This window comes from Kwoniella bestiolae, chromosome 2 (genome assembly GCF_000512585.2).
Source record: "Kwoniella bestiolae CBS 10118 chromosome 2, complete sequence".
In the NCBI taxonomy this organism is placed as follows: Eukaryota; Fungi; Basidiomycota; class Tremellomycetes; order Tremellales; family Cryptococcaceae; genus Kwoniella; species Kwoniella bestiolae.
This window is the reverse complement of record NC_089242.1, coordinates 4,005,576-4,033,336: the sequence shown is the minus strand read 5'-3', so window position 1 is coordinate 4,033,336 and position 27,761 is coordinate 4,005,576. Positions and strand designations below refer to the sequence as shown.

The 27,761-nt window shown below is 49.5% G+C and overlaps 8 protein-coding genes across 8 annotated transcripts; 3 read left to right on the top strand and 5 right to left on the bottom strand.

Annotated features, from left to right (window-relative positions):
* Positions 1 to 9,400: 9,400 nt before the first annotated feature.
* I302_104662 (uncharacterized protein) lies at positions 9,401 to 10,780 on the bottom strand (the record flags this gene model as incomplete). Its single annotated transcript, XM_065869925.1, has 3 exons — positions 9,401 to 10,253; positions 10,394 to 10,501; positions 10,551 to 10,780. The coding sequence occupies 3 exons, from the start codon at positions 10,778 to 10,780 to the stop codon at positions 9,401 to 9,403; spliced, it is 1,191 nt and encodes a 396-aa protein (XP_065725997.1).
* A 622-nt stretch (positions 10,781 to 11,402) lies between these two features.
* On the bottom strand, positions 11,403 to 13,148 carry I302_104661 (uncharacterized protein; the record flags this gene model as incomplete). Its single annotated transcript, XM_019190020.1, has 7 exons — positions 11,403 to 11,686; positions 11,739 to 12,044; positions 12,095 to 12,157; positions 12,208 to 12,383; positions 12,436 to 12,760; positions 12,824 to 12,933; positions 12,988 to 13,148. The coding sequence occupies 7 exons, from the start codon at positions 13,146 to 13,148 to the stop codon at positions 11,403 to 11,405; spliced, it is 1,425 nt and encodes a 474-aa protein (XP_019049582.1).
* Positions 13,149 to 13,486: 338 nt separating this feature from the next.
* On the top strand, positions 13,487 to 14,577 carry I302_104660 (uncharacterized protein; the record flags this gene model as incomplete). The annotated part of the gene is made up of 5 exons (XM_019190019.1): positions 13,487 to 13,505; positions 13,561 to 14,186; positions 14,251 to 14,268; positions 14,325 to 14,433; positions 14,495 to 14,577. 5 exons carry the CDS (start codon positions 13,487 to 13,489, stop codon positions 14,575 to 14,577), a joined length of 855 nt encoding a protein of 284 aa, XP_019049581.1.
* Positions 14,578 to 15,890: 1,313 nt separating this feature from the next.
* Positions 15,891 to 16,916, bottom strand: I302_104659 (uncharacterized protein; the record flags this gene model as incomplete). The annotated part of the gene is made up of 4 exons (XM_019190018.1): positions 15,891 to 15,968; positions 16,343 to 16,489; positions 16,576 to 16,699; positions 16,753 to 16,916. 4 exons carry the CDS (start codon positions 16,914 to 16,916, stop codon positions 15,891 to 15,893), a joined length of 513 nt encoding a protein of 170 aa, XP_019049580.1.
* A 955-nt stretch (positions 16,917 to 17,871) lies between these two features.
* Positions 17,872 to 20,250, bottom strand: I302_104658 (uncharacterized protein; the record flags this gene model as incomplete). Its single annotated transcript, XM_065869924.1, has 14 exons — positions 17,872 to 18,012; positions 18,068 to 18,120; positions 18,175 to 18,344; positions 18,397 to 18,521; positions 18,573 to 18,728; positions 18,781 to 18,888; positions 18,946 to 18,988; positions 19,060 to 19,133; positions 19,182 to 19,303; positions 19,358 to 19,434; positions 19,490 to 19,562; positions 19,606 to 19,673; positions 19,723 to 19,822; positions 19,875 to 20,250. The coding sequence occupies 14 exons, from the start codon at positions 20,248 to 20,250 to the stop codon at positions 17,872 to 17,874; spliced, it is 1,686 nt and encodes a 561-aa protein (XP_065725996.1).
* A 656-nt stretch (positions 20,251 to 20,906) lies between these two features.
* Positions 20,907 to 23,240, top strand: I302_104657 (uncharacterized protein; the record flags this gene model as incomplete). Its single annotated transcript, XM_019190016.1, has 15 exons — positions 20,907 to 20,956; positions 21,017 to 21,148; positions 21,214 to 21,275; positions 21,332 to 21,444; positions 21,499 to 21,514; positions 21,583 to 21,600; positions 21,657 to 21,790; positions 21,843 to 21,910; positions 21,962 to 22,118; positions 22,171 to 22,271; positions 22,329 to 22,505; positions 22,555 to 22,677; positions 22,737 to 22,855; positions 22,909 to 23,100; positions 23,152 to 23,240. The coding sequence occupies 15 exons, from the start codon at positions 20,907 to 20,909 to the stop codon at positions 23,238 to 23,240; spliced, it is 1,551 nt and encodes a 516-aa protein (XP_019049578.1).
* A 284-nt stretch (positions 23,241 to 23,524) lies between these two features.
* On the bottom strand, positions 23,525 to 24,458 carry I302_104656 (uncharacterized protein; the record flags this gene model as incomplete). Its single annotated transcript, XM_019190015.1, has 3 exons — positions 23,525 to 23,941; positions 23,996 to 24,331; positions 24,378 to 24,458. The coding sequence occupies 3 exons, from the start codon at positions 24,456 to 24,458 to the stop codon at positions 23,525 to 23,527; spliced, it is 834 nt and encodes a 277-aa protein (XP_019049577.1).
* A 1,086-nt stretch (positions 24,459 to 25,544) lies between these two features.
* On the top strand, positions 25,545 to 27,549 carry I302_104655 (uncharacterized protein; the record flags this gene model as incomplete). The annotated part of the gene is made up of 10 exons (XM_065869923.1): positions 25,545 to 25,710; positions 25,772 to 26,067; positions 26,133 to 26,309; positions 26,355 to 26,489; positions 26,549 to 26,633; positions 26,703 to 26,723; positions 26,773 to 26,918; positions 26,965 to 27,038; positions 27,090 to 27,248; positions 27,297 to 27,549. The coding sequence occupies 10 exons, from the start codon at positions 25,545 to 25,547 to the stop codon at positions 27,547 to 27,549; spliced, it is 1,512 nt and encodes a 503-aa protein (XP_065725995.1).
* Between the last annotated feature and the right edge of the window lie 212 nt (positions 27,550 to 27,761).

Sequence of the window (27,761 nt, the reverse complement as noted above, 5' to 3'; positions counted from 1 at the left end):
CCCTAACCCTAACCCCTAACCCCTAACCCCTAACCCCTCCTCCTCCTAACCCTAACCCTCCACCTCCTCCTAACCCTAACCCTCCACCTCCTCCTAACCCTCCCCCTCCCCTCTCTCTTCCCTCCTCTGATCAAATTGATGTTTAGCCAGTGATTCTTTGGATTACTTCATCAATTTCTTGGATCCTTCTGGCTGTTTGATCATTGCCAATCTCATAGACAGTCAGAGTCCTGTTAAGACTTCTTATAAGCTCCTCAAGTCTTCTAGCTTGTCTTCTCATCTCCAACATCTTAGCTCTAAGGGCTTGGTTGGTAGTGTGTGGTTGTTCAGACCTGACACAAGGCTTACCAGCTAGATGACAGGGAGCACATCTACCAGTAGGCTTAGCTACACAGAGAAGTCCATCCTTGATACACTTGGCACAGCCAATAGCTTGGACTACCCCTTCCTCCAGAGTTTCATTGTGTCTTCTATGTCTGTCAATCTTGGTTTGGGACCAGGCTGGTGAAGGTTGATAGTCTGGTGGTGGTGCAGTTGAGTTGGCATCAGTGAGGTAATCTGGTGGAAGATCAGTTGATGAGGAAGACATGTTGATTGTATGGTGGTGATGTAAAAGTATAAAGTAAAAGAGATAGTTGGGGAAAAAAAAGAAAAAAGTGGGAATAGGTGTTGTTTATATATGTTGCAAAGTGAATTTTTTTTCACTTGCTTAGTAAGCTGCAAGCCATCTTTGCAAGCCATCTCTTTTAAGCCATCTTTGCAAGCCACTTTTTGCAAGCCATCTTTTGCAAGCCACTTTTTGCAAGCCATCTTTTGCAAGCCATCTTTTGCAAGCCACTTTTTGCAAGCCATCTTTTGCAAGCCATCTTTTGAAATAATTTTCTGACCAGCCGCTTTTGAAAAACTTTTTGACCAGCCGCTTTTTGAAAAATTTTTGGGCCATGACCAGCTATTTTTGATTTCATTTTTCAGGTGATTTTTTTTCCCCAAAATCTGAGTGTCAATCGGATGACTCACAGAGGGATGCTACGCACAGTGCTGCATTTCTCTGCGCTCTCGTCAGAGTCACTCCATACAAAACTGGCTTGATTCGTATGGGGCCTTCAAGATTATTGCGCTCTTGACAGAGGGGATTCATACAACTTTGCGATAGTTTGCGCCCATTATTCTCCATACAAGTTGCGACTAGTCGCTGTAGGGTAAGGTGTGACCAGCTTAAGGATAGGCAATGCGACAGGCTGCGATTCTCCGTCAAGTCAACATGCGATGGGTTGCGCTGGGTAGTGGTGCTGGTGCGACAGGTTGCGATTCTACGACCCATCATATGCGATGAGTTGCGCTGTACTATGGTGCGACCATCTGCGCCACAAATGAAGGTGGTGCGACAGGTTGCGATTCTCCGTGATATAATATGCGACCAGTTGCGCGCTGAGTTGAGTTGCGTTGCGATAAGTTGCGCTGGGTATGTAGACATTGCGACAGATTGCGATTCTCCGTCAAGGCAATTGCGATGGGCTGCGCTGGCTGTCCCCCCATGATTGGTATACGATGAGATATATCTGTTGAGGATGTGTCGCACCATGTCAGAGATATGTCGGAGTGATATGGGCCATGACCAACTTTGGATCAGGATTGGTCGTTTGGTCTTGAAATTGGATATCAAGGTGGTTGCATGCACGCAAAGTCATGGATACTCAATGTCAACTGATAGATATATATATCCCAGCTGATGCCCGTGATCGTGTCTCTGTTCTCAACTCAACAATATATTTGCTATATTCTCATCCACCATGCCGGAGCTATTCGAGATCAAAGCATTTGCCGCTCTCCTCAAGGCATCTCTCACCGATACACCTCAACACTTTACGATCGTCACCTATCCGAAGCACTGTGGTAAAGATGCGATCATCAACAAAGCCGATGCCGAAGCTGCGATGGGTACTCCGATTCAAGTGGCTCTGACCAAGTCAGACATCTCTTCCTATGGTAAAGAGCTGGTCATCCGGATCAGTCCCACCCGGGTTCTCATCTGTCACTTTGCTCTTCATGGTCATGCGGTCACCCTGTCACCACAGCAACTCAAGATGGCCGATGTCTGTCGAGAGGCAGGACTCCCACCTTTCACACCACTCATCTTCCGAGCTCTCGGTGATCACAACTCAATTGCAGTCATCGATAGGAACAAGCTGTGCCGACTGGCTTTTGTTCAACTCAAGGATGGTGAACTCTTTGAGACTTGTAGGACACAAGGTAGAGGTCCTTGTCCTGTCAAGGAGTCCGAGCCGTTTGAGCAACTGGTACGATCCATTCCCTCCCGAGGTTATATCAAACGGAACTTTTCTCCTATTGCCCATTATATCTATTCAAAGTAAGTCATCGGACTTGGGACTTGGGTCAGTATGCCAGCTGCTGACAGTGATATGTAGCCAGGATCTATTCAATGGGTTCGGTGGTTGTATGATCAACGAGCTCCTCTTCTATGCCGCCATCCATCCCCTCACACCCACCAACATAGTCTTCAATCCAGATGACACCCGCTATGTGGAACGACTGCTTGATGGTTGGACCGAACTCAAGTCAATCTTCAGCTCCACAGCTTACACCAATAATGTCATACTCACAGCGGAACGGGCAGGTAGGATGGGTAATGGGTTTCATCATCCGATGGGTCCGACACAGTACAGGAAGAAGATCACCCGAGTCTACCGCAAGACAGGACCAACTGGCAACACTTATGTCCCAATCGAACTGGCTCAAGCAATGATTGACCGAGGCCAGGTCAAACCTATTCCCATCTCCCCAACCCGGGTCAACAGACAAGCCCGAACTCCAACTCTGCGTATGTCCCTCCCTCTTCACTGTGTCAGACACATCAAGGGCAAGTCCGGCAGGTACTACTACACAGTCATCGACAACTTCCTCATCCACCTCCGGAAAAGGTCAAGTGGGAGGTCATCCCTCGGTTCTCACCTGGCTATCGGTCTCAAGAGCTATTGCTGGACAAGGCAGAGCCGTCGATAGGATGGGCCAGCTTCTTTGACACTCAGACCATGCTGAGGATTGAGAGCAGTGCACCTCTCAGGAGACATGCCGACACCTCAGCAGGACATGGTCGACCAGTCAAGACTCGGATGCTGGCTGCTCATCGAGCCAAGGTGCCAGCTGCAATGATGACACTGTTCAGCAGAGTTCCTGCCAACATGCTGGCCGACACTTTACAAGCTGGTCAAGCTGGCAAGGATCAACTACAGACTTGGTTTCTAGCATGGACTCAAGAGCATGAGATGGCCAGCCGAGAGGTTCAAGGGGTGTTGGCTGGTGATGCAGAACAGGAGGGAGAGGAGCTCGAGGTGATGACCAAGTAGGATAGGTATGCATAGAGATATGGCGCAGATGATCGCAGGAATCTAGAGTGCTCACCATAGCAAGTCGCAATGGATCGCAACCCATCCATCTTCTGGCGCAACCTATCGCAAGTCCCACCAGGCTTTGTCGCAACCTGTCGCAGCTAGCATACATGCAGTCGCATCCTGTCGCAGAGGGATGGGTCGCAATCTGTCGCAGGGGAGTTGTGATGACGAGGTGAAAGATATAGGTCGGTGGAAGGGATTTGTTGGGAACCTCATCAGTGGACAGGGACATCGGAAGGGGAGGAACCAGAGGTGATAGAGGATCAGTTGTTAGCTCATATGATAGCTGGGATGAAGTATGATCCACTGGTATGCATGGGCCAAGGAGTAAAAACCAGCTGGAATTTATATAGGGCATCAGAGGTGACTGGACTATGGTGGGGAGGAGAGTCGGAAGGGATGGCTGATTGGTAGACTCACAGAGGTGACAGAGCTTCAGTTGATAGCTCATATGATAGCTGAGGTCGAGTATAAGAAGATAGTATGCATGGGCCAGGGAGTAAAAATCAATTGGTTGTACACAAGTGCAGTACATCAACGAGAGACACACAAGACATGGAAGGTGATCTTGATGCCGTCATTGAGGATGTTAAACTTTCCTGAGAGTACCTACTGAACGGTCATATCGTATTCTCATATTGTGATACCATTGCTCTTCCACCACCATGCCCAGTGAAAACCACGCCGACCGCTCAGGAAAGTGCAACCTATGTGAGAAAGACTATGCGGACTTGTTGGATCATATCAAGAAGAAGCACAAGGGTCACAAGTTCACCGCAGGTGAGATCTCCAACACTGAGGTAATCATCTGCACCTGTGGTCGAGTGGTGCTCAATCAAGCAGGACTTTGCAAGCACAAGACTCGGTTCCACTGTCCCGATTATTCACCCATCCATCGTCCCAAGCGGTCACCCAGCTCATCTCTAACACCGGCTCCCTCAATAGCATCTCTCCTCCGTCACTCATCTATCAGTTCTCCCTTGAGCTCACCTGGTCCATCCTCATCCCGTGCCAGACCACTGTCAAGTTCTCCCTTGACACCTCCTCCAGCATCCTCCTCTCTTATCCGACCTTCACCATTGTACTCCCCTTGACCTCACCCCTCAGCTCTCCATTGACCACACCACCTCTTCGAACTCCTTCAACACCAGCGACTCCATCAAGAGATGCGGCTCAATCCTTATCACCCAGCAGCTTGCCCAGCAGCTTGCCCGTCACTGGGTTACAGCTCAACTCCCCTCTCCCATCCGTTCCTCCTCAAGGCTGATAGCTCCGGTGTCTTATGTCTATGAACCTTTTACAGATGATGATATGGAGGTGGATCAGCTGGAGGGGGAGGAGGAGCCGGAAGAGATAGAAATGATAGCACTATCTGACAATGGTTCTTCCTGGTCAAACAATAGATCGGACTCTGAAGATGATGAGGACGAGACGGTGGGGCCAAGAATGGTATTATCCCCTTCCTCAATGTCGTCCACCCCCCTATCATCCAGTCTCCCATTCAGTCTCCCGCACCTTTCCTTCCGTCACCACCACCACCTGCTCCTGATGGACTCCAAACCCCTTCACTCCAGCCCTTACTCTGTCTCCCCTCGACCATCACCTCCTCCGTCCCAACCTCAGCTTTCTCCCCTCGGCAATCACCACCTCTCTCACAGTCTCCTCCCCTCCGGTCCATCACTTCCGACACCGTCCCATCTGGTGGGTGGTCACCACCTCCTGCACCACCACCCGAACCACAGTTTGATATCAGAGATCTCCCGTTCATGGAAGGATTTCAGATGCTTCCCGATGTGGTGGAGGGCAGGATGGCTCAGCTGAGGAGGAAGCCTATGGATGTGGATAGATGGGAGCTGGTACTGTCACCCGAGGAGTACCTTTGCAGGTTTGAGAGTTCCCTGGCCGATGTCCAACTCATCAGCAGGGCTCCCACCAGGAAGCTCCACACCACCTACCACCGAGGTCCTGCCTTTGACCGATACCTCCTCCTGGCCGAAGCTACCCATCAGCTCTGGGTGGGAACTCAGTACAAGGATGGGTTCTTTGAAGAACTCAACAGGTATCAAGTGGCCCAGCCCGGTCGGATGGTTCACCAAGCTACCCTCGGCAATGTCCATGTCCCCACCTCCGTCTTTGTCCACTGTCTCATCTCGGCTGGTTGTGATGCCATCCGACTCAAAGCCTACGGTCAGAAGATGCCCATCCTGAATAGGTTCCTCACCACCGAGCCTGCCCAAGTGGATCACAAGTGGGCAGAGCACAACGAGTGGGACATAGGTACCAGCTTTGGGTCTGACTACATCTGGTTGTTCCACTCGGCCACCGGTGTCCACCATGGCGTCCGTCATTATCCCATGATGGTGCCAGGCTCGCTTGACTTTGGGACCGTCAACCTGCAAGCCATGGATGACAACCGTCGTCAGTTCTCTGTGAAGATCTACCCGAGGATCGTCCATGTGATCAAGTCATTCAACAGTCATCTCCAAGGGGTATCCCCAAGACACTCCGGGGCATACGGTACCAGGTCAACTCGGCTTTGAGGATGATCCACAGTCTGACAAGCAAGGATGACAAGGGATTGGGTGGGTTCAGGATAGAGGTCACCGTCAGAGCACCCAGCCTGAAGGAGGCTACAAGGATAGTGGGTGCCACCCGATTCTTTGATCCTTCCTACTGGCTGGGCCGGGGTGATGGACCCCACTTCCGTCACCCGCTGGATGCCAAGCTGGTCAGCAGGGAGGCCTTCCTGCAGAATGCCCACTGGGTGTATGATCAGGCCGAGACCAACCGGATCTTCAGCGGTCGGGATGGTGACAAGCCAAGCAAAGCTCAGATTCAAGCTCTCACCGACATCCTCAATGGTCTGGGATGGAATGCAGGCTTCCGCAAACCCAGCAAGTCTATGTCCCAAACAGCCTGGTGGACCGGAACTCCAGAGGTGGATCCTACCTGCTTCCCTGCTCTCTCAGCCAAGTATCACTCTGATCAACAGATCAGCAGGGTCTATGATCTGGCTCGGAACTCCATGGCCAATGGTATGCTTCCCTGCAAGAAGGAACCCGATGGACATCGTCACCACTACCAGCGGAACAACCCTTCACCATTCAGGATCAGGTGTGCGGCTCCTGGTTGTAACCACAGGCTGGCTCGGGAGGGGATTCTGAGGTGGATAGCAGAGCTGGTCACCGCTGGGTTGATAGACGTCCCAGATTTGGAGCTGGAAGGGGACTGAGTAAGGTGAGTGTCGCATTCTGTTGCATCCCTCTCCACCACCTGGCGCACACTGTCGCCCATCCCTCCCCCCTCCAGCGCACACTGTCGCAGCTCTCACCATAGACTGTCGCATCCTGTCGCAGGTGACCTCCCAGATGTGCAAGCTCTGCGATCCCCTGCGACACTGTGTTACAGACTGTACGGTGAACGCTGACTGTGAGATGATCGGGTGCTGACCGGTACAGCCCATGCTGAAATTTGATCCCGTCACCCACCCCACCAGTGTACCGAGTGGGTGAAAATTAATTTCCATGCATACATCTCAAGTCCTACGCATGTACAAGGATTTTATGCTGACAGAGTAGCTTTCCCTCTACCAGATGATATAGGTTTGGTTGCTTGAATGCATGCGTGGAGGTCATCGGGAGGCTACTGGGTCACCACCGGCTAAGGGGTCAGGCTAAGGGGTCAGAGGTCCGAGTGAGTGAAAATAAATTCTCACTCATCACACATCACTCCCATGCATGTGAGACTATTTTATTCTGACTGACCGAGTCGCTCCCTACCAGGTAGCATACATTCTGTCCCACTCATACATACCTGGTCGACACTCTGGAGGATTTTCAGGCTGCCGGTCTAAGGGGTCAGATTTGATCCCGGGCTAAGGGGTCAGACCACCGAGTGAGTGGAAATAAATTCTCACTCATCACACATCACTCCCATGCATGGCAGACTATTTTATCCTGGCTGACCGAGTCTCTCTCTACCAGGTGATATCCATTTGGTTGCTTGAATGCGTCGATGGAGGTCAACGGGAGCAGACTTGGTCATTGACCCCTAAGGGGTCAAGTTAAGGGTCGGACCACCGGGTGAGTGAAAATAAATTCTCATTCATCACACATCACTCCCATGCATATGGAACTATTTTATCCTGGCGCTGACCGAGTCCTTCTCTACCAGATGACATAACTCCTATCACATACATGCTTGCATGGTCGGTAATCTGACGGATTTTCATCCACCCAGATTTGATCCCGGGTTAAGGGGTCCGTCCAACCGGTCAAGGTGAAAATCTTTTTTCATCCATCCCACATCCCACCCAGCTCCATTTCGACTTCAGATTCGGGATCGGCGCCCTCGGCTCTGCCAGATAGGCCTCTCAGATGCATGCATGAAAATTTCACCCCGACGGTCCCCCCCCAGGTCCGGTCCGAGGTGCCCCCCCCCCCCCCCCCTCCCGATAACGGGCGTGTAACCCCCTAAGGATACTGTGTCAGGAAGAGGTACTCACCATGTCCCCAGTGCAGTTCCCGCTCCCCCTTCGCCTCGCACGACGCCACAGTTCGACATGTCCCGATGAGACGATCCGTGCATGGCGTTGCCTGCGATGGTGGAAGGGGTATCAGAAGGACAATGATGGTCGGGCATTGATATGTCAATATGAGATGAACTGCGGGATGATTGTATATGTCAGTGTTGGCTCAATATCATGGGTATGTTGGAGTGGCAACTTACCCCATCTTGATATCGTTGATTTATTATGTTTGTGACTTAGTACCTTTTATTATTATTTTCTATTATTCTTATCGTTGTTTTGTTGGGGTGAGAAAAGAATAGAAAAGAGGGAGAGATACAATGAATTGCCCCTACTTATATGTGGTGGGACGGTATCATTGTGACCCAGCTCTCGTTGAGAGTGATGGCTCAGCCTCGTGTTTATGACGATGTTGTGTAAACTGCTGTGCTAAATCGAAGATAAGCTAGTCGAGTCCCCCAGATCTAAGATCGCCTAATGCCCGAAGGCCCATCAAAGCAGCCTAGATCGTCGTCTTGCCATTGATGGTCTGTGTTTCATACACGAGCTAGTCGAGTCCCCCAGATCTAAGATCGGCCTGGTGCCCAAAGGCGCATGAAAGTAGCCTAGATCGCCGTCTCGCCATTGATGGTGTGTGTTTCATACACGAGCTAGTCTAGTCCCCCAGATCTAAGCTCGGTCTCTCTTGCCGTTGTTATTGTGTGATGGTGTGTCGCAAGGTATGGTCGGAGGTATATCTGATGCGCCCTTTCACTGATGGTTGTCAAGTGGCAAGTCGTAGCCCACACTCGGAGGTATATCCACTGCTTGCTGCGCCCCCCATCTCGATCTTGTGTGTGTGTGTGTGTGTGTGTGTGTGTGTGTGTGTGTGTGTGTGTGTGTGTGTGTGTGTGTGTGTGTATAGAAATGTTCCTGCGCCCTAGACCTCGTCTCTACGATAACATGATCTTTACACTAAAAAGGCTCGTAAAAACCCCGAAATGCATTTTGGCATCAAAGGGTAAGGGCGACAGTCCGAAGCTCGTATAAATCAAGAAATGCGTTTTGGTATCAAACCCTTTGATACCAGGCCTCGGTGGTTAGTCGCTGACAAAAGTATCTTTGTCCCAAAGTCCACTTCCCTTCGGTGTCTCTGGGATACTCAGCTATATCACTCGAGTTGAGGCATAAGATGTGTGCATCCCTTTGCTTGCCGCTCAAGTGGCGAGAGACCATGACAATGTTGGTCAATCTGGACAAGAGGTGAGTGCCGAGACCGTAGTTCATACGGTATATATTTGAGATGCTATATTCACGTATAAGCTGGGTCCTATACAAACAGATGACGGATGAGTTCACCAATATCCGTAATGACTATCTCAATGGATCATCAAGCCTCCATACTGCCAACGCCTATAAATATTGATGATACATAGGCAAGATACTTCGCGGAGACTTTCGATACGGTGGGGAATTGATAGGATCAAGGTGAGAACAAATCAACGGGCTCGTTATGTTGTTTCCATATACGACCATCCTTCATGACAAAAGATACCTTTCTCAGAGCTTCCGCATCGACACGAGGATCAGCGTCCAGCGCGATGATGTCCGCAGCACATCCAGCTTCGAACCATCCAAACTTCCTCCCGCAGAGATCTCCACCACACGCTTCCCACCCTCCCATCGTACCCGCTTCCAAGGTGTCTTCTACCGGTATCCCTGCTTCGATGAAGATCTCCATCTCTCTGGCATTCTCGCCGTGGGGGAAGGTACCGGTATCTCCACCACAGGCCAATCGTACTCCTAATCTATGACCTAGACGTAGATTCTCTACCACCTTGCCGAATCTTTCCTGCAAGATGAGCTCGAATATAGCCATAGTTGGCACGAAGATGACTCCTTTCTCCTTCATCAGTCTCAACCCCTCTTCGCCAGCTCTGGAAGCGTGTTCTATCGAAAGCACTCCCGCTCGAGCAGCAGCAAGCACGCCATCTTTAGAGTCGGCATGAGCGATAGCTGGAGCTCGAGCTAGAGTCGCTTCCGAAACTATAGCATCCATCTCTTCATCTTGGAAAACGACGAGATCGGGGTTAGGGTCGGGAGGTTGGAATTTCATGGATGGGATGTATGGATGCTGTTGTTTCGGTGGAAATCTCATCACTCGACGATAGTAATCAGCGTAGAACTTAATGACATCCGCACCGTGACCGATCCTCCTTCTGACAGCTTTCCTCAATTCATCGGGACCATCTGCTGAATCACACCCAGCAGGCATACACGTCCCACCGAGATGATTCTCCGTTCTTGGTTCATATGCTGCCGTTGAAGCTATAACTCTGGTAGCGACAAACAATCGTGGCCCAGGGGTCAAGCCACGATTGATGGCATCACGTATGCTGGCATCCGCTTCCATCATTGACTCCGATCCCAAGTCTCTGTTGACTATCAGTAAGGTCATGTACTTCAGAGTACTCACCGATAAGTGGTATAACCAGCCATCAATCCCAGTCTACAGTGGTTCACAGCCCGGACTATACGTTCTACAAAGCTTTCATCTCGCTTCTGAACCACTGAGGGTGCCTCACTAGGTCGCGTCAGCTGGGTCATCATGGGACAACTGGATCGGAACTCACTCGTAAGCGTGTAAAAAGATATGAGTATGTGCGTCCACAAATCCCGGACAGACTACTTTCCCCCGCAGGTCCACGTCAGGCTTCTCAACCGGATCCGGTATAGCATGTTTGCGTTCGTAAACCTCTATGATCAAGCCCGTATCGCTATCAATCTTTATCGAGGTATCTGTGACGAATTGCTTCTTCTTGGAATCGAAGAGAAGGTCGGTATGTACTGTGAAAACTGTCATGTCGAAGAGTGGTGCGATAGGTGGGGACTTTCGAGATCATACATGTTGCGTAGCATGATAAATGGGCGCACAGCAGGATAAGTAATGAGCGGGTATGCAGGATAAGAAGAAGAAGGGCGAAAGACATGAGCGCGGATGCGCTTGTGCAATGTGTTTGGCGGTGTCATAGACGCGCTTGCAATGTTTGCTCTATTGGCAATTTGTAAAGCTTGGCGATAAGAGTGTGGAGCTGTGATTTGCCGGGAGGGAGGAGGGGATGACCTAGAAAGTCCCACTGGCTTACGATGCGGGTCTTGCACTCTGAACACGAGGGTTATCTCATGAGTCTGCACTCTGCACATCGAGCCTCCGCCAAGACTGTGTAAATGCCTATCCTTAGCCATGTCCGCTGATCGATTGGCGAGACAATGCATTGATCGTAACACAAAGTTCAAAGAAATCTTACGTGGGAAAGCGACCTAATCTGTCTGGATAGCTTGATCGGAGTATGTCGAACAAACTGGCATTACATCTCATAATAGGGCGAACGAGGTAAGGACTATGACAAGACAACTACGAATCACTATCTGTATACGGATCTATCTTACGTTAATGACAAACGTCAAATACCTCTCGACTATCCTCAGTGAATAGCTGCAGGGACAGGCTCGACAAGCACGACCACTTCGTTGTACGCTCCTTTCTTATCTTGGGTCCAGATCCATTGAAGCACGTATGAACCACAGAACAGGCATACGATGATGAAGACCACGTTGATATAACCGATATGATGGAGAGGGACATTGATGGAGTTTATACCAAAGGCGATAGCTGCAGCCCCCGACTCAGCTGATCGCAGGGTTGCGATTATTCGGGTGGTTCGAGCTCCGGACGCTTCTCGAGGGAAACAATAGGTTGCCATGTAGTCTGCATAAGAGTTGTCAGTCGGGTCTTATTCAGTCGTGTAAATATCACCCACAGAAGAAACCGTAGCTGGTCCAAAACGCGGCGAAAGAGAACAGATACGGCACCCAAGCTGCACCGAATCCAGGTGTGCTCCAATCCCAAGTCGGAACTACAAGCTCTTTACTTTGTTTCACCTGCATTACAAGTAGCCATATTGCTGACCCAAGCCCGAGAATTTGGAGGAAGCCCCACGTGATGACCAGCTTGTATCTGACGGTCAAGGACTTGATATCGAGAATTGAACCGATCAAGCCGAGAGTGATGATCGTCAATAGCGGTGTGATAAGGGAGGTGAGACCTCGAACACGGACGGAGAAGTCTAGCAAGAATCAGCTGGTTTATGTGATGACAGACGGAACTGACACTCACGGACGGCGAGGTACGTGGAGGTCCAAGAGGGGATGAAAAGCGATTGAGACCAAAGGAAACAGCCTAAACGAAGTTCAGCAAGTCTACGGGGATGGTTTTTCGAATTAACATACAAGCAATGATACGAGGATCCCGCAACTCCAAGATAGTCAACCAAACTTCTTTGAAGAATGGTTCCGCAGGGAATGCAGGAACCGGTAGTCTATCTCTCCTTTGCACTTGCTTAGGATTGGATAGAAGGAGAGCAGCAAGCGGAGCCACTGCGTTGAGGCCCACGAAGACCAAGAAGCTGCGAGACTTGCCATCAATATATGATCCTTGCCGCAAGATGGGGAGCTCACGTCTTAGGCTTCAAACCACCTGTCTCGTTCAAGTCAATGTTCAAGCCAAGGTTGATGGCCCCACCGATACATGTAGCCAGTTGAAAGAGGGACTGCCAAATCGCAAGGTGTCTACCTTTGTACTGAGGTTCCGAATAAAGCAAAGTGACCGCTGCTTCAGACACCCAGAAGATACCACTGGTGGCCCCGCAAATAATCGCACCGACGATGAGGAATGGCTGGTTGCCTGTAGCTGAGTTTTGATATAGAGCAGCGGCGTAAAATACGTAACCAGCCGCTCCAAGTGACAGACTGTATCTGGGACCGATGGTAGACAGACACGCAGCTGTTGGACGATTAAACCATGTCAGAATACCAAGTTTACGGGCCGATACTACTTCAAACTCACTAGCACACAGAGCAGAAGGGACGATCAAAGCATAAGCCAGAGCTACACTTGCATTACCGATATTGACATTGGCAAGCCCACCAGCGCCGACCGAAGCGAGCGATGAGTATCTACAAAGTATCGAGTTAGCTGCCATACGCATATCATGCCTTCATGCAACTTACGCTCCTGGTGCCAGGAAGGATGTCATACCGACAATCAGCACTTGAACGAGGGTGCTTCTGAACCATTTTACTTTGGCTGATGGCTCTTCAGAGGCAATCGCCAATTCGTTCACGTCTGAGTTGAAATGTTTCTCTTTCTCCGTTTGAATATCCGTAGACATGGTGCTGCAAATGTGTGGGGATGCGAGAGAGTCTGGGGCACAGAGATATGCTTGATTTTCCTTGAACTATTTAACCCTTTCTCGACCCACTAGCCTTATCATTCTTTGCCAAATCTCCTCGGAGGGAAATCGCGGGTAAAGGTAATAAGGTTAACAGCGCGTTACTGGCAAGAGTGTATCCGCGCTTGGCATTATTGACTGACCCCCTCCCCCAGACCGTACTCAGCTAAAGTTCCCGACCCGCCATGGTATGCATATTAAACCAATCAGAGAATGGAGTGTGATGTGACATCACTTCCCCCGACACGTTCGATATCTCTTGCAAACTCATCGCAACCATGTCTGGCATTGGACCAAGTAAGGGTACCTTTATCAAATCAATTTCGATGGAATTGATGCGATTCACTTACAGCTCCACTTTCGACTTTGGCCACCCCAGCCCTATTCGCCCTCTCTGACCGAACCATCATAGTCAGCGGTGGTGGACGAGGACTGGGCCTTTCAGTAGCTCGAGGATGTCTCGAAGCCGGTGCGAATGTCGCTGCAGTGGATCTGCTGCCCGTGCCAACCGAACCGGAGTGGTCAGAGTATCAAGAAATTGCCAAAGCCAACGGTGTTTCACTATCGTACTACAATCTAGATATCAGTAATTCCGATGCGGTCCAACAAGTTTTCACAAGGATTTTCCAGGACGCTCCATCGAAATCACCTATAAGAGGAATGTTTCTCGCTGCTGGAGTACCATCCAGCTTGACGGTGTTAGACTCCAGCATCGAATATTGGCGAAAGGTGTTCGACGTGAATACCGCTGGTTCATTCCTCTGCTGTAAAGCGTTTGCAGACGAATGGCTCCGCCGAAATAAGACAGATGGAAGTCCTGGTGTCGGAGGCGCAAGTATCGTCTTGACCGCTAGTGTCGCGGGTCACGTCGCCAACAGACAAATACCTTGTTCTGCTTATTCGGCCAGTAAAGCGGCGGTCATACAGATGGCCAAGAGTTTTGCTGCAGAATGGGGTAAGCTCGGCATCAGAGTCAATGTGAGTCCGACCGAGTCATTGAGCTAGATCAGATTTAGAGCTGACCTCACTGGACTTGGTATAGGCTGTTTCGCCCGGTTACGTGAGTGAACATCGACACTGTCCGTCCTCAAGATGGATCACTAACTCCCGTTGCAGATCAAGACAGTCATGACAGCTGGCATTGTAGCTGCTCGACCTGGATACGAAGAAGACATGGTTAATTCGACCTTGTTGGGTCGAGCCAGTACAGGAGACGAATATCGTGGTGAGTGGAAACATCGATCAGTGAACGAAGCCTTGGTCACTGAATGGCTCTTTACTCTTAGGACCTGCGGTCTTCTTGCTTTCCGAAGCCAGTTCTTTCATCATTGGAGCTGACATTGTGGTAGACGGCGGCCACGCTGCTTGAGCAGACATGTATGTACGCTATTACGGAAGGGTGCACTGTTCAGCAGACCGAATGACGCTCAATCCTTGATTATATGAATGCATCGAGCCAGCTGTTTGCCGCCATCAGCAGTCCAATAGACTGTATTGATGCACCCTTCGTACCAGACTTCGGACCTCTTTCGGAATCGCTCAACTTGATAATTGGACTATGATTTTCAAGCTTCCAGTATGCGCCGAACTTCAGCGTGACTGTAACACCATATGATCAGCTTCTAGTGCCTATTCACGTTTGCTCCTTTACATAAGAGCTGAACGCATACATCGCTTTGTGAGAGTGTCAATAATATATGTCTGATCGGCTTCTAGCGCTATTACAGCTGTAGAGAAGATGTGTTAGGCTGTGAAACTGTGCTTCGATGACCTTAGCACCAGGAGACTCACCCATAATCTGTTTCGAACTCCGCAATCGTCTGATCTCACAGGCAAAAAGTCGTGCAGCAAGCATCCACAGTCTGTGAGACCGATCAGCATCAATCGTCCGGACTTATGAGTAGAAGATCAAACGCACATTTGGATTGGATGGCCGATTTTCATCAGATCCTACGGGATACGTTAATCGCGCGATTTTTTGGATACATTGGGGAAGCTCACCTCTGTCCGCAGAAGCTTCATCATATCTACCATACACCTGGCTTGATGTATTGCCGCATCGTTGCGCTCGTTGATGTGGTTGATATCGTTAACGTACATGCGGGCAGCACACAAGGTGAAGTGCTGTCAACGCCCCATTAGTTTTCATCTCACACGACCGATAGTTCCATGAACTTACTAGTCTCACGGCAGACAATGACAAGGTCGTTTCCCCTTCCACGATACAATGCATCATTCTGAGTCGAGGAGGTATATGGCTTGCGAACCGCTCGATGATCCTGACGAGATCAAGTTCACCCAGAAGCAAAGACGGTTGTGATTGCAGAGGAGGTGTGGGGGTAGATCCATGAGAATGGGGTCGGATGATGATCATGAGCGCTGTTTGGGGTGTCATGCAGCTGCATACATGTGATTGCAGAGGAGGTGTGGGGGTAGATCCATGAGAATGGGGTCGGATGATGATCATGAGCGCTGTTTGGGGTGTCATGCAGCTGCATACATGCGCAGTATGCAAGGACTGTTGCCTGAATGACGTGTGCACTGAAAGATCAGCAACGAAAAGGACGGACTATCACTCACGTATCGCTCTACGTAGAATCAGCAGAAGGCGGACAATCATGGAAGAGATCTGAAAGCGATGGTGTATAGCCCTGCACAACAGAATCAGTCCATGACATTGTTTTATAAGCCTGTCCCACTCACATGTTCATCGTCTTCCTCCGCACTAGGTAAGGGAGTCCTTATCACATGTGGATGGAACTGGGATGGGATGCCAGACACAAGGGCTGCACTAAGATCGTGCAGTACAAGTGACCAGCTGGATGTGATGATGAGCGGTCTGGGATGATTGGAAATTTGTGCTACTCACAAGGTGTTTATGCTATCCACAAGCTCTAGTGTGTCCTTCGGCCAGCCTCCAACAGGTCTACGTTCACGCCGCAAGCGCAAACTATCTGTGGAGCGATCTTAAAATCGTGGAGGGCAGTTGATCAAGGCAAGAAGCGGTAGCGAGACTGAAATGGCCAGTCAGCAACAGCATTCAGGGACAGGGACCCAAATCACCGACAAGCTATACCTGACATGTCAATAGCCTGTGTACTTATGAGCACAAGGAAAGACGATCCTTGACTCACCTCAGCTTCTCTACTTTCACCCTGTAACCACACTGACAACAAGGTTGCCGCTCGCACCAGATCCAGCTTATAATGGGCAAGTGTTGTGATATCTTTGAGCGCAGCCTGAACAGCGGCTTCAGCGTATTTGAAGAAAAGTTTCTCGCGCTGTATCACATGTTCTTTACTGGAACTTCGACAGATGGAGAGATACTGGGAGACGTCAACACATACCCACAGCCTCTATCACGTACCATCGCGTTGAGAAGCGAGCGATGAGGTTTCTGGGATGGTTCATATGACGAGAAGCGTTCATAGAATCGAGTCTCGTCCACCTGCACAGCCAAGCTACCCTGTCCTTCGAAATAAAGCTGAATACTACATCATGCCTCTGTCAATCAAGGTCTCACCTGCAAGGATAGGTAACTCACCAGTGTTTTTTGATTGCATTAGTCAATTCCGGCACATCTTGATCATCATCCATTGCTCCCAGATCATCGAGGTCATCCAGATCCGAGTCGTTACTGATTGTGTTGTTTTGAGTCACCGCCATATTGCGTTCAATCATCTCGTAATCAGAGGGACTAAGCTCCATGGTTGGAGAAAGTGAACGTTTGCGTGTAAGATCTGTTGTTGACAAATCTGCCTGACACCCGGTGGGGCGGCGAGTGGGGTATGACTGTATGTTTGAATCATGGGTACGGAGGCGTGCGTGAAGAGGATCTGGTGACGGTAACGGAGATCTATGAAGAGGGCTGGTCAGAGGGGCTACGATGGTGCCAGATGATGATTGGGAACACTTACCTGGATATGTCAAGAGACGTGCTGATCTCTTCAAAACCAGCATCGTCTCCTGCTCGCAGCTTAGCAAGGTGTTCGAAGAAGGGACGAGCCCTTGGATCACAGCTTGCGTTATGTCTACATGTCCTCCCAGAGTCTGCACAGTTCCTGCAAGATGGTATTTCCGCTTCACATGGCTGTCGGGGTGACATCATTTAGTCCAAACCATACGATAGAAGGGTTTATCACTCACGATATTCCTCGTCTTACACCCTTCACATGCTGATCTCCTATGCGTGATGGGGGCCTACTCTCAATCGACTGTTCTATAGCGACCATCGAAGAAGAAGTAAGGACTCACCGTGTCGCAACATTCCCTCCTCTTTCACGTCGGCTGCGTCTGTCAGCTACATAAGAAGCTTCACGAGGCATATCGAAGGTACTGCACGCTCCAATAGAGATATGTTGGGTGTAGACATTGTGAATAGTGGGTGAAGTGATATTTGTATTGGTGAGAATATGCTACGTGTAAAACAAGAAGAAACATTCAATGAGCCCGTTCTTTCAAGAGGGCAAGAGGGGAAGAGGGGAGGGAGCACATAGCAACGACACACATATATACAGGGACAGGGACACACACATACACACACGTAGCTGATCACGTGAATCCAATAACAGGAAGAAATGTATCCAAGATTGCCATGGGCATATACTGTATGAGTCATGTATGCATGCATGGATCTCCAATCTCTACTTCTGTAACCTATCATCTAGCATCGTATACCATCAAATATCAAGAACACCCATGAATGCTGTCTGACAGTAAACCCTTCGGTATACTTCGCATCCCACTCATTCCCACAGTATTGCGACACCACTGGTACGACTGTGTCTGGTTTCTCAAAGGTGTTCTGTCGAGATCGCCAAGTCAGTATGTATCAGAAGACAGAGGAAGTATGCACGTACGATGGCTGCTAGATCATCACAGTATATCTCATGGACAGAAACCTTCTTCAAGTCTACGTAGCTGTCAGCTTCTCATCCCCCGATCAATAGTGCAAACAAATACCTACTCAAACCAGTAAACGCAATCTTCGCCTCCCAATCTGCAGTTGGGTGACGATTCAAGATACTCAACCGTATGCTCAACCCATCAGACGTTTCCACCATCACAGCGACACTGTCAATATACGCTGGCTTGTATCCCCCTTGCTGTATATATACGGGATAAGAAGGGCCAGTACTACGGGTCATTAGTTTCCCATCGCACCAGCATCGACACAATTAGAACTCACTAGACGTCTGGGAAGGAGGGTAATTGGAGTAGATGTCCGTTCTTCATGTACTTGCTGAACAGCTGGAGCGGATAGTACAGGGTTTGTCGGAGTATGCCATCCGGTCGTGTCATGAGTGGTGAGATCTTTCTCTGAGTCAGCTTCCTCCTCTCCTTCGCTTCCTTTCCACCACTCACCACATTGACGGACTGAGCGAGACATGCTATCCCGATATCCTTGTGTTTCCTCACTAAGACATTCAACCATGCACAAAAACCCAGCATGTCCGTGTAGTCATACGTCTGCTCCAACCCGTTCGCGCCTCGGGCTTTCACATCATCCCACACATTCCACTATTGCACCTCAGTCAGCTCATTTGTAATCTCCCATCCACCGAGCACTCACCTCATCAAAGCATATCTTCATATCCTTCCCCGGCATACGCTCCAGAGCCCGACCAATATTAGCCATGTCGATCAAGGACTTGCACACTTCGATGTGCTTTTCCGCGGCCTGTATCTTTAGTCAGCCGTTGCTCGACTCATCCACAAGCGAGAGGGGATCACTCACCGCCGCACCGAAGACATTCTTTTCATATTCGAACCCTGGCACACTGGACATCTTATCGTGACCCAGCATAGTGCTACTTTGGTCAGCTCGGACTGTTGGCGCGATTCAACCCACTAGTAATGTATCGAATGCATATCTGCCAGTGGTAGCAATGCCTGTATCACCTCCCTATCCCAATCCGACGCTCCCTATGCGATGTTGTCAGTCAAACTCTCAAGATCATCACCATCACTCACAGTCTCTCCACATGATACCAGTTGAATCGTCGGGTCGACCAGTTTCAGAGCATGTGCCCACTGTCTGGCTTTCCGAGCGTACTCTGATGGAAGTAGATTACCAACCTGCCAAGGCCCCCACACTGGACCGATAGATCGTCAGCTGGACGTCTACATGCCAATACGAAATGACTCACTCTCATTGCCCAATCCCCAATACTTGACAGCGTGTGGTTCATCTCGACCGGTGTTCTTTCTCCGCAGCTGTGCCCAGCTGGATGCATGTATTAGCTCAGCCCATCGCTCGACTTGATCCGTAGGTGACCTACTGAGTGTCACCCGTTCCGTTACAGTATTCCAGCCACGCCAATGCCTCCTCTAATGTCCCCGTGCCCACTACGACTGTCGTCAGCAACACATGACCCTGCACTTCCGCAGGACTCACTGTTCAAGCAGATGTATGGCTCGCAATTCAGCCCTCGGCAGTAATCGATGAACTCGTCTGTCCCAAAGCTGATTACCTTTTAGCGTGACACTCCCGCTGGTCTGATTCCACACTCACATGTTGGATTCGTCACTCAACCAAGCAAGCTCGATCCTCTTGGGTCGCTGACTTATAGGACCAATGCCATCCTGCCAATGATAGTTTGACACAAAGTTGCCTGCATCACATGTTAGCTGTGTCCACCCGTCTATCTTTCTTGAGACACTCACCGCCCGGCCATCGCATCATAGGTACCTGTAGTTCACCGTCTTTGGCTAGACAGCTCATCACGTCTTTCCTCCAGCCTAGTCTACCTGTGGATATCTTATCCCCATCGTCCTGCTTAACGAGCAACTCCCCGGGACTCGTGTTCTTAGGATCGTCCACGATACCTCCATATATACATCGCCCTAAATGCTCCAGAAACCCCGAGTAGAGCTTGTCCGTTATCGGTGGTTCAGCAGGATGTACCAGCCTACCGGTGTCGAGATGAAGAGTGGTAGACCGTAGCTTGACGGGATGAGTAGGAGCGGTGGGGAAATCGATTTGGCTTTGCTGTTGCTCCAATGCTTGCAGCACCGTCACGTGCTGGCTGTATAAGGCCATGATACAGATGAATCGGTGAAAAGGCGAGCAGAATGATCAATAACAAAGCATCGACGAACAAGTATAGTATCACATATATTTCCAGCTTCCAACTTCCTCACATCTCTTCGGTTACTTTGTGAAGCATCCGCTTGCCGGGTTCCGGACCAACATTGCGACGCTATTGAGCCGCACGGGCCTACTCTAGCTTGTGAGAAAGAGGAAAGAACGCATTTGATTTGGCACATTCTCCTCCGCGTTGCCCCTTGTTCAATACACGTCGTGGTCGCTTTGATCGAACCACACGTGGATCGTGTCCCACGGTCCGGGGCGGTTACCCATTGAGGGTAAAGAAGTCGGGCCGACATGACATCGAAGGCTTCTTTAGGTTTTGAAGCGGATGAGGGCAGGAAGCCATGACAAACACTCTCCAGGTGCCTGTTTATTACGGTAAAAACACCTATCCCGGCTAAACCATCACATGATGGAATAGCAAAAACAAGCGGTATTTGTTGCGAAAACTTCGGAAACAATCGATGATCAAGCAGACGATAACCCATCTTCGATGAGAATGAATGAGGATATATAGGGACCCCCAGCCGGAGTCCCATCCCAATCCCCCTCCGATCATTTTGCCTCACACCAAGAACGATACCGCGAATATCAGATTATCCAACATGGCGATACCACCGAAGATATATACGTTCCTATGTGCTTGCTTTGCAGCGTAAGTTTACGACCGCCATGGGGTATGTACCTGTATATACTGACTGCCTTCGCTTATCAGCATGGGTGCTATGCTATATGGGTATGACTTGGGTGTCATTTCCTATGTACTCGTAGCCCCGGATTTCATCACGACCATCGATACGACCGACGATGATTATATTGGGTTTATCGTTTCTTCCATGTTGCTCGGGTAGGTTGAGGCGAGGTGCACCCATATCGACATCGTAGGCATCGTCTGACATATTGAGACCGCAGTGCCTTTGTTGGTAGTATCCCCGCCTCACTCATCGCTGACAAGTTTAGTCGAAGAATGGCTAGTGAGTCAGCCGAACTATTTTAGTAGGAAAGCAGCATCCGCTGATACACTAAACAGTCAGTGTTGCCGGTGGTGTCTTTATACTTGGGGGTCTATTACAGACAGCTGCTCAGAACAAAGAGACCATGTTCGCTGGCAGATTCTTTGCGGGTCTTGGGATCGGAATGCTGGTAAGTCGGTGCGATCTGCGAGAGGTGTGATCGACTGCTGACGGTGCGGTATAGGGTGTATTGGCGCCTTGTAAGTGAATGGATGATTTGTGCTTCGGTTGATACTGACAATCCTGGTCCTCACCAACAACGAAACAGTGTATCAATCGGAAATTGGTATGTGTCCCGACCGTACGACGCCTCTTTGAGACGCAGCTGACCCGCTTTTCTAGCCCACCCTTCCAAAAGAGGTATGCTCACGGCGACATTCCAATTTTTCCTCGGTATCGGAGCTATCGTGGCTGGATGGATCGCATACGGTGTCCAACAGACACATCCCAATGATCCGATTGCTTGGAGACTACCGGTATGTACACTGGTATGATGTTGTGTTTGTCATCGGCTGACATCTGTCTAAGCTTGGTTTCCAAATGCTCCCTGCCGTCCCGCTCTTGTTGTTGTCATTCTTGCTACCCGAATCACCCAGGTGAGTCAAAGCTGATCCCGCGTACACCTCCGCTGAACCTTTGTATGATAGATGGTTGATGATCAAGGGTCGAGAAGAAGATGCTCTTCGGACCTTGGCCAGACTGCACGCCCGGGGGAATCAAAATGACGCGTTCGTTCTTGGGGAATGGCATTCTATGAAAGCCAAAGTAGGAGAAGAAGCCCAGACCGATCAGTCTTGGGGTCTGGTGAGCTCTCTTGGACCATAAGTGTATGTCGTCGTACTGAATCATCGTGTAGATCTTCAAAGATCGTACCAATTTACGAAAAGTTTTATACGGTATCATCCTCCAGTTCTCGGTTCAGATGACAGGTGTCTCTGCTATCCAGTACTATGCTGCGTGAGTACCGGCCCACGTCTAGACGATCAAATCTGCAACTGATCACGATCATCACAGAACTGTGTACAAGTCTGTGGGCTTCTCTCAAAACACCGCTCTTCTGATCAACTCTTTGAACAACATCAACGCTTTATTCGGAGAGCTTGCCTGTATCTTATTGGTCGATAGAGTAGGACGAAGATTCCCACTGATTGCGGGGAATATGCTAGCTGGAACGTGTTTCGCTATTGCTACGTAAGTGATGTCCTGAATTCTATGAGGGTTGTAACTGATCTCATCTAAGTGCACTTGCGAAACAATTCGCTCAAGGTGGCGGCAGTCGAGGTCAAGGTATCGGTTTTGTTACCGTCTTGTTCATCTACAACTTTGCTTTCTCTGCGTGTATTGGACCGTTGTCATGGGTGTAGTGAGTGGAATTAGTTGTCTGATAGAAATCGAACCGACTGACGCACGTTTTACCGTTAGCCCCGTGGAGATCTTCAACACCGCTGTTCGAGGTAAAGCAACTGCGCTCACCTGTATGGCTGCTTGGATCTCAAACTTCATGATTGGTCAGGTCTCTCCCAAAGCCTGGTCTAACATCGGTGAGATGGAAGTGTTAGCCAAAAAATTGCATCGCTGATCTGAGTTTTTACAGGATGGAAATACTACCTCGTCTTCACCGTTTGCGGCTTCACCAACGCTCTCACCTTTTATATCCTATTCCCTGAGACCAAAGGACGTACGCTTGAAGAAATGGATTCCTACTTTAGGGAGACACACTGGTTTGTCCCAGGTGCTAAAGTCGCGCCAATCTCTGCCACCGAGCGAGAAAATCAGTTGGCTCAAGGTGAGTGTGTAACGGCAAGTCTGCAACCGAAAGCTGACTGAATCCGATCAGATGGTCTATCCCGAGAACATGGTCTACCATCCGATGACGCAGAAAAGGCGCTAAAAGGTGGTGAATATCATCACCGAGAAGCTATCTAAGAAGGGATTCCTAAGAACGAGGACTTGTTGAATGGGCAAACGTGAATGAGCTGATCGGGATAGGTTCCCTTTGAGATTAGAACGTTGTGCGTGTTTGTAGAGTCCCGAGTCCCTGCCCGTGTTCAGAGCGAAAACCGAATATGATTTGCTACGCCATGTATCGTTTGTTACTCAGTCGATCATACTCTAATAACTGATTGATCATTCATATCTGCATTATTCACCGCACCAAACCATTGTATATTAATACTAAGTACTATCAACATAGATGTGTGTCTACTAATTCAAAATTGGGCTGCTTTGATAGGCACTCCCGTTGAATCCGAAGCGTGGTCGCCGAGCACTACCGGCTTTCTCTTACCAAATCTGACGTATCCGAAGAAGTAGGCGAGAGCAGCGACGAGGGTGACGACGGCGATGGTCACCGCGGCCCCAATCCCACCACCCGCTGCCGCAGAAATGGCGGAGTCTGAATCGCTGACAGCGGGTTGAGCTGACGAGGTCTGACTACCTTGGTTGCTGGTCGCATCGGCCGAGCTAATGGTGGAAGTTGAGCCAACTTTCATCGAGTCCTCTTCGCTGGCTTCTTGGAGAGAGGAGGTGTAGTTGCTACACATGTATTGTTCAGAGGGAGTGAATCCGTCTGTTTGTACCAGGTTTATGTCGGCACAATAGTAGTAATTGTCGGCAACATCTTGTAGCTGGTTGGGTGATGACTCAGCGACAAGTCTTGACCGGAGATGCGGGAGACTCACGTTGTACATAATCATGAGAGTAACATCATCTCCTGCTTTCAACCCGAATGAAGCGAAATCGGGTGCTGCTTGACAATAATGGCCCGCGCCGAGCTCGGAAAGGGTGTTGGTATAGGTGGAGAAGGCATGAAATCTCGTCGGATCGGTCTCATTCGTCCATAGTATATTGACGCTATCTAGGAGTGTTTTGGAGGTAAGTGATATGTCTCCACCACTGAGAGGATAAGATGATCGGACGCCTGCTGGTGATCCACCGCAGGGTGCTTTGGTTGCAGTGCTCGAGTTGAAAGTACGACCTGGAGGCCAGCTAAACCCGATCGGACTGGAGTCAAAGTCCTGCGTAGGGAGTCAGAACAGGTCGACAGCGACCACATGGACTTACTGTGATAGCAGCTCGACGATTGATACTAATGGCGGAGGCTACAGTGGTTGTAGCCACTGCGAAGAGGGTTTGGAGCAACATAATGACAATGGAAGGGACAGGCAAGTATTTGTATGAAAGAGATAAGATCGATATCCGCATATATCCTGGTCTCTCCTTTATACGAGAAAAGCAATCTGTCATGCAATCTTCTTTGTCAGCTGCCATGGGAACATTTCAGGTTCTTCGGCCGTGCCCAAAACGATGATTTTCTTCCTCGTTTCCAAGGGCACCTGTCTACGTGGTGATAAGCATACGGAGCACGACGGAATGATTGCACTCATGTTCAGGCACATACATTTCGAACGCCAGAGGAAAGCCAGCTGACAATCAAAGCGCTAGAACAGAGCAGGCATCGGCCGTGATTTTATCAGATAAGAGACAAAGACAATCTTGCAATGCTGGGCCTTTGAACGCCATTAGCTTCAGGGATGATCTTGGCATCGGACCTGAAGCGAAAGACGATCGGCCGAGGCACTGCTGCCCGATCTTCAGACAGCTACCGGTACTGCTGAGCTTCTGTCACTGCTATGCAGATGACGGATCCTATCTCCTCAGCACATGTCCGTGTGTGTGCAAGAAAAGGCAATGGCGCTCTGGACTTGAGTTCAGTTCAACTAGGTGATGGAACCGCCTCAGGAACAGTGTAAGTCGTCCTCCGTGTAAGATGAATCATGTCAGCGCTGGCAATCAAGCTCTATCAGTGTGAGAGCAAGTCAACGTACGCATATCCAAGCTTCCTGAAGCGCAGTATCAGGACTATGGATGCATGAGGACTTGGAAGTCTGATCTTTCAAGCTCTCCCTCTACCTGATAACGTTCTTCAATCATAATGATGGGTCGAAAATGCCACGCCACTGCTTGTCACCGGTTATCATAATTTACCACACAGCGGAATGATGACGACAACGTTGCACTTAGCGTCTATTGCATTTCTCACACACCTAGTCCTCGTAGTCTTGGCTCGTACTGTGTATCCATGGATCCACCTCACTGCTAGTTTCGTTCACCGTCTCTGCCTCATGTCAAAGTGCGGAAGGATCAAAGACGATTGAGAGGTGATGCATCACATCTGTCAAGCCTGCCGACTCATAATTGTGTTGTAATACATCTACATCTCCAGCCATCATGAAGTTCTGCACCATCGCTCTTATCGCATTTCATACCCTGCTTGCTAGCACCAACGCATCGCTGTCTTCTGTACTTCGGAACAAGCAAGCACCGTGGGTGTCACAACCTCAAGCAGGTCCAGATAGCCATCCAACAAACCCTTTCAACATCTTTGTGGACCATTGTGAGTGGACTACGACTAGTTGATGGACTTGCATGCACCAGGCTGACCATCGTTTGCTTAGTCTCTGCTTCCCGCTCTGGTACCGACACGTTTCTCCAGACACAGATCACTGCACTGTATCCCAATTCCAGTATTGTCACTACTGACGACATTTACTTCGACATCTTCCGCTTCGCAGCTGGTGCTCCTGAATCTCTCGTTATCCGTGAATTAGATGATGTCGAGTCCATCAAAAGAACTGTGTTTATGAAACCGGCGCGAAGGAGAGAGGGAACAGGCAAGATCGCAGAACAGGTAGTATTCGGAGGCTGGGCGGTTGCATGGCAGGATCGAGAATTCAAGATCATCTTCGCTACTGTGAGTGAATTCCTCTACCGTCACTGTCTACCCTTGATTCTGAGTCGATCTCAACGAGATCACAGTGGGCGGAATCATTTCGACAAGTCACCCAATGGCATATCATCACTGATTCACCAGCTGCCGCCAATCAATTCATCCATGCTTGCGCCAGCCATTGCTCAACATTCAGAGATGTGGTATGGGTCTTTGAACAGGGCTTGTGGCGTCCTGACAGGGCCTTATGGGAGTCAGTACAGAAGGTGAGTGTACCATATTACAAGCTCAGGCGGCTGACCACTATGTAGGCTTCGTGGGATGATGTGGTGCTTGACGGTAGCTTCAAGAAATCTCTGCAATCAGATTACCGCTCATTCTTCAAATCCGAGAAGACTTACAAAGACCTCGGTGTGCCTTGGAAACGGGGACTTATCTTTCTGGGAGTGAGTGTGGGGTTGTGTTGTTGGGTATTCCAGACGTTTGACAATGTATACTCTCTCAGCCGCCTGGAAATGGAAAGACCATTAGCTTGAAAGCGCTTATGAAGGAGGTCAACGTTCCAAGTCTTTACGTCAAGTCATTTCATTGTGAGTGCTAGTCGTAGCAAGAGTCGGCCAAAGTAACCCATTGGCATCGACACTGATGACCATGTGCAGCTTGGGGAGGTGATGAGAAAGGTATTCCATATCTGTTTCTGGTCTGGCCACGCTGACGTCCTGTGTCAAGGTATTCGCGACATCTTTGCTCGAGCCAGAGCTGAAGCACCATGTGTGCTCGTGCTCGAAGATCTAGATTCTTTGATCACAGATGATAACAGATCGTTCTTCTTGAACGAGGTCGATGGTCTGGAGGATAATGATGGTCTTTTATTAGTAGGTTCAGTCATCGCTGTAACAGTTCCACGCTTATATAGTGTAGATCGGTACCACGAACCACTTCGACCGACTAGACCCTGCCTTGTCTAGCCGACCTTCGAGGTTTGACCGGAAATAGTGAGGGTTTTCCTTTTAGAAGTAAAGGTGTTCTGACCTTCATTCGCCCAGCACCTTCCCTGACCCGTCAAAAGCACAACGTCGAGATTACGCCAAGTGGTGGCAGAACAGGCTGCACAGTAATGGAAAGATAGAATTCCCTGATTCCCTCTTGGATGAGTTTGCCGATAAGACTGGAAATTTCTCATTCGCGTACATGAAAGAGGCCTTGTGAGTGGCAATGACAATCCATGCTCCTTTCGCTAACTCGCATTGCAGCGTTTCTACGCTGCTGGTTATCGCCAGTCACGACGACAGCGAAAACGACAAGCCTAACTTCAGAACGATCCTGCTCGAACAAGTACATCACCTGCGACACGAAATGGAGTCAACGGACTCAATCTCTGCACCTTCCATCCCGACAATGACAACGACCAATAGTCCAGTGAGCGAGATGATGGGATATACCCTGGCTAGATTGGAATTCAGCGAAGATAGCATGGTGTATCAAATCCCTTGGATCAGCATGTAAATGAAATCGGGGCTGTTGAGGTTACTGCCCGAAATTTCATCATAATACAATGTTTGGTCTATGACTCCAAGTTGCCATGTATGAATAGTAATTTCATCCAATGTGCTCGATTCTTTGCATATGGGTCGTCTTACGTTAGCCATGGCATTTCGCCCTGGAAAGACGTTCCTTGACCCAAAATGATGGAACGGTTAATTATCAACACCGAGGTC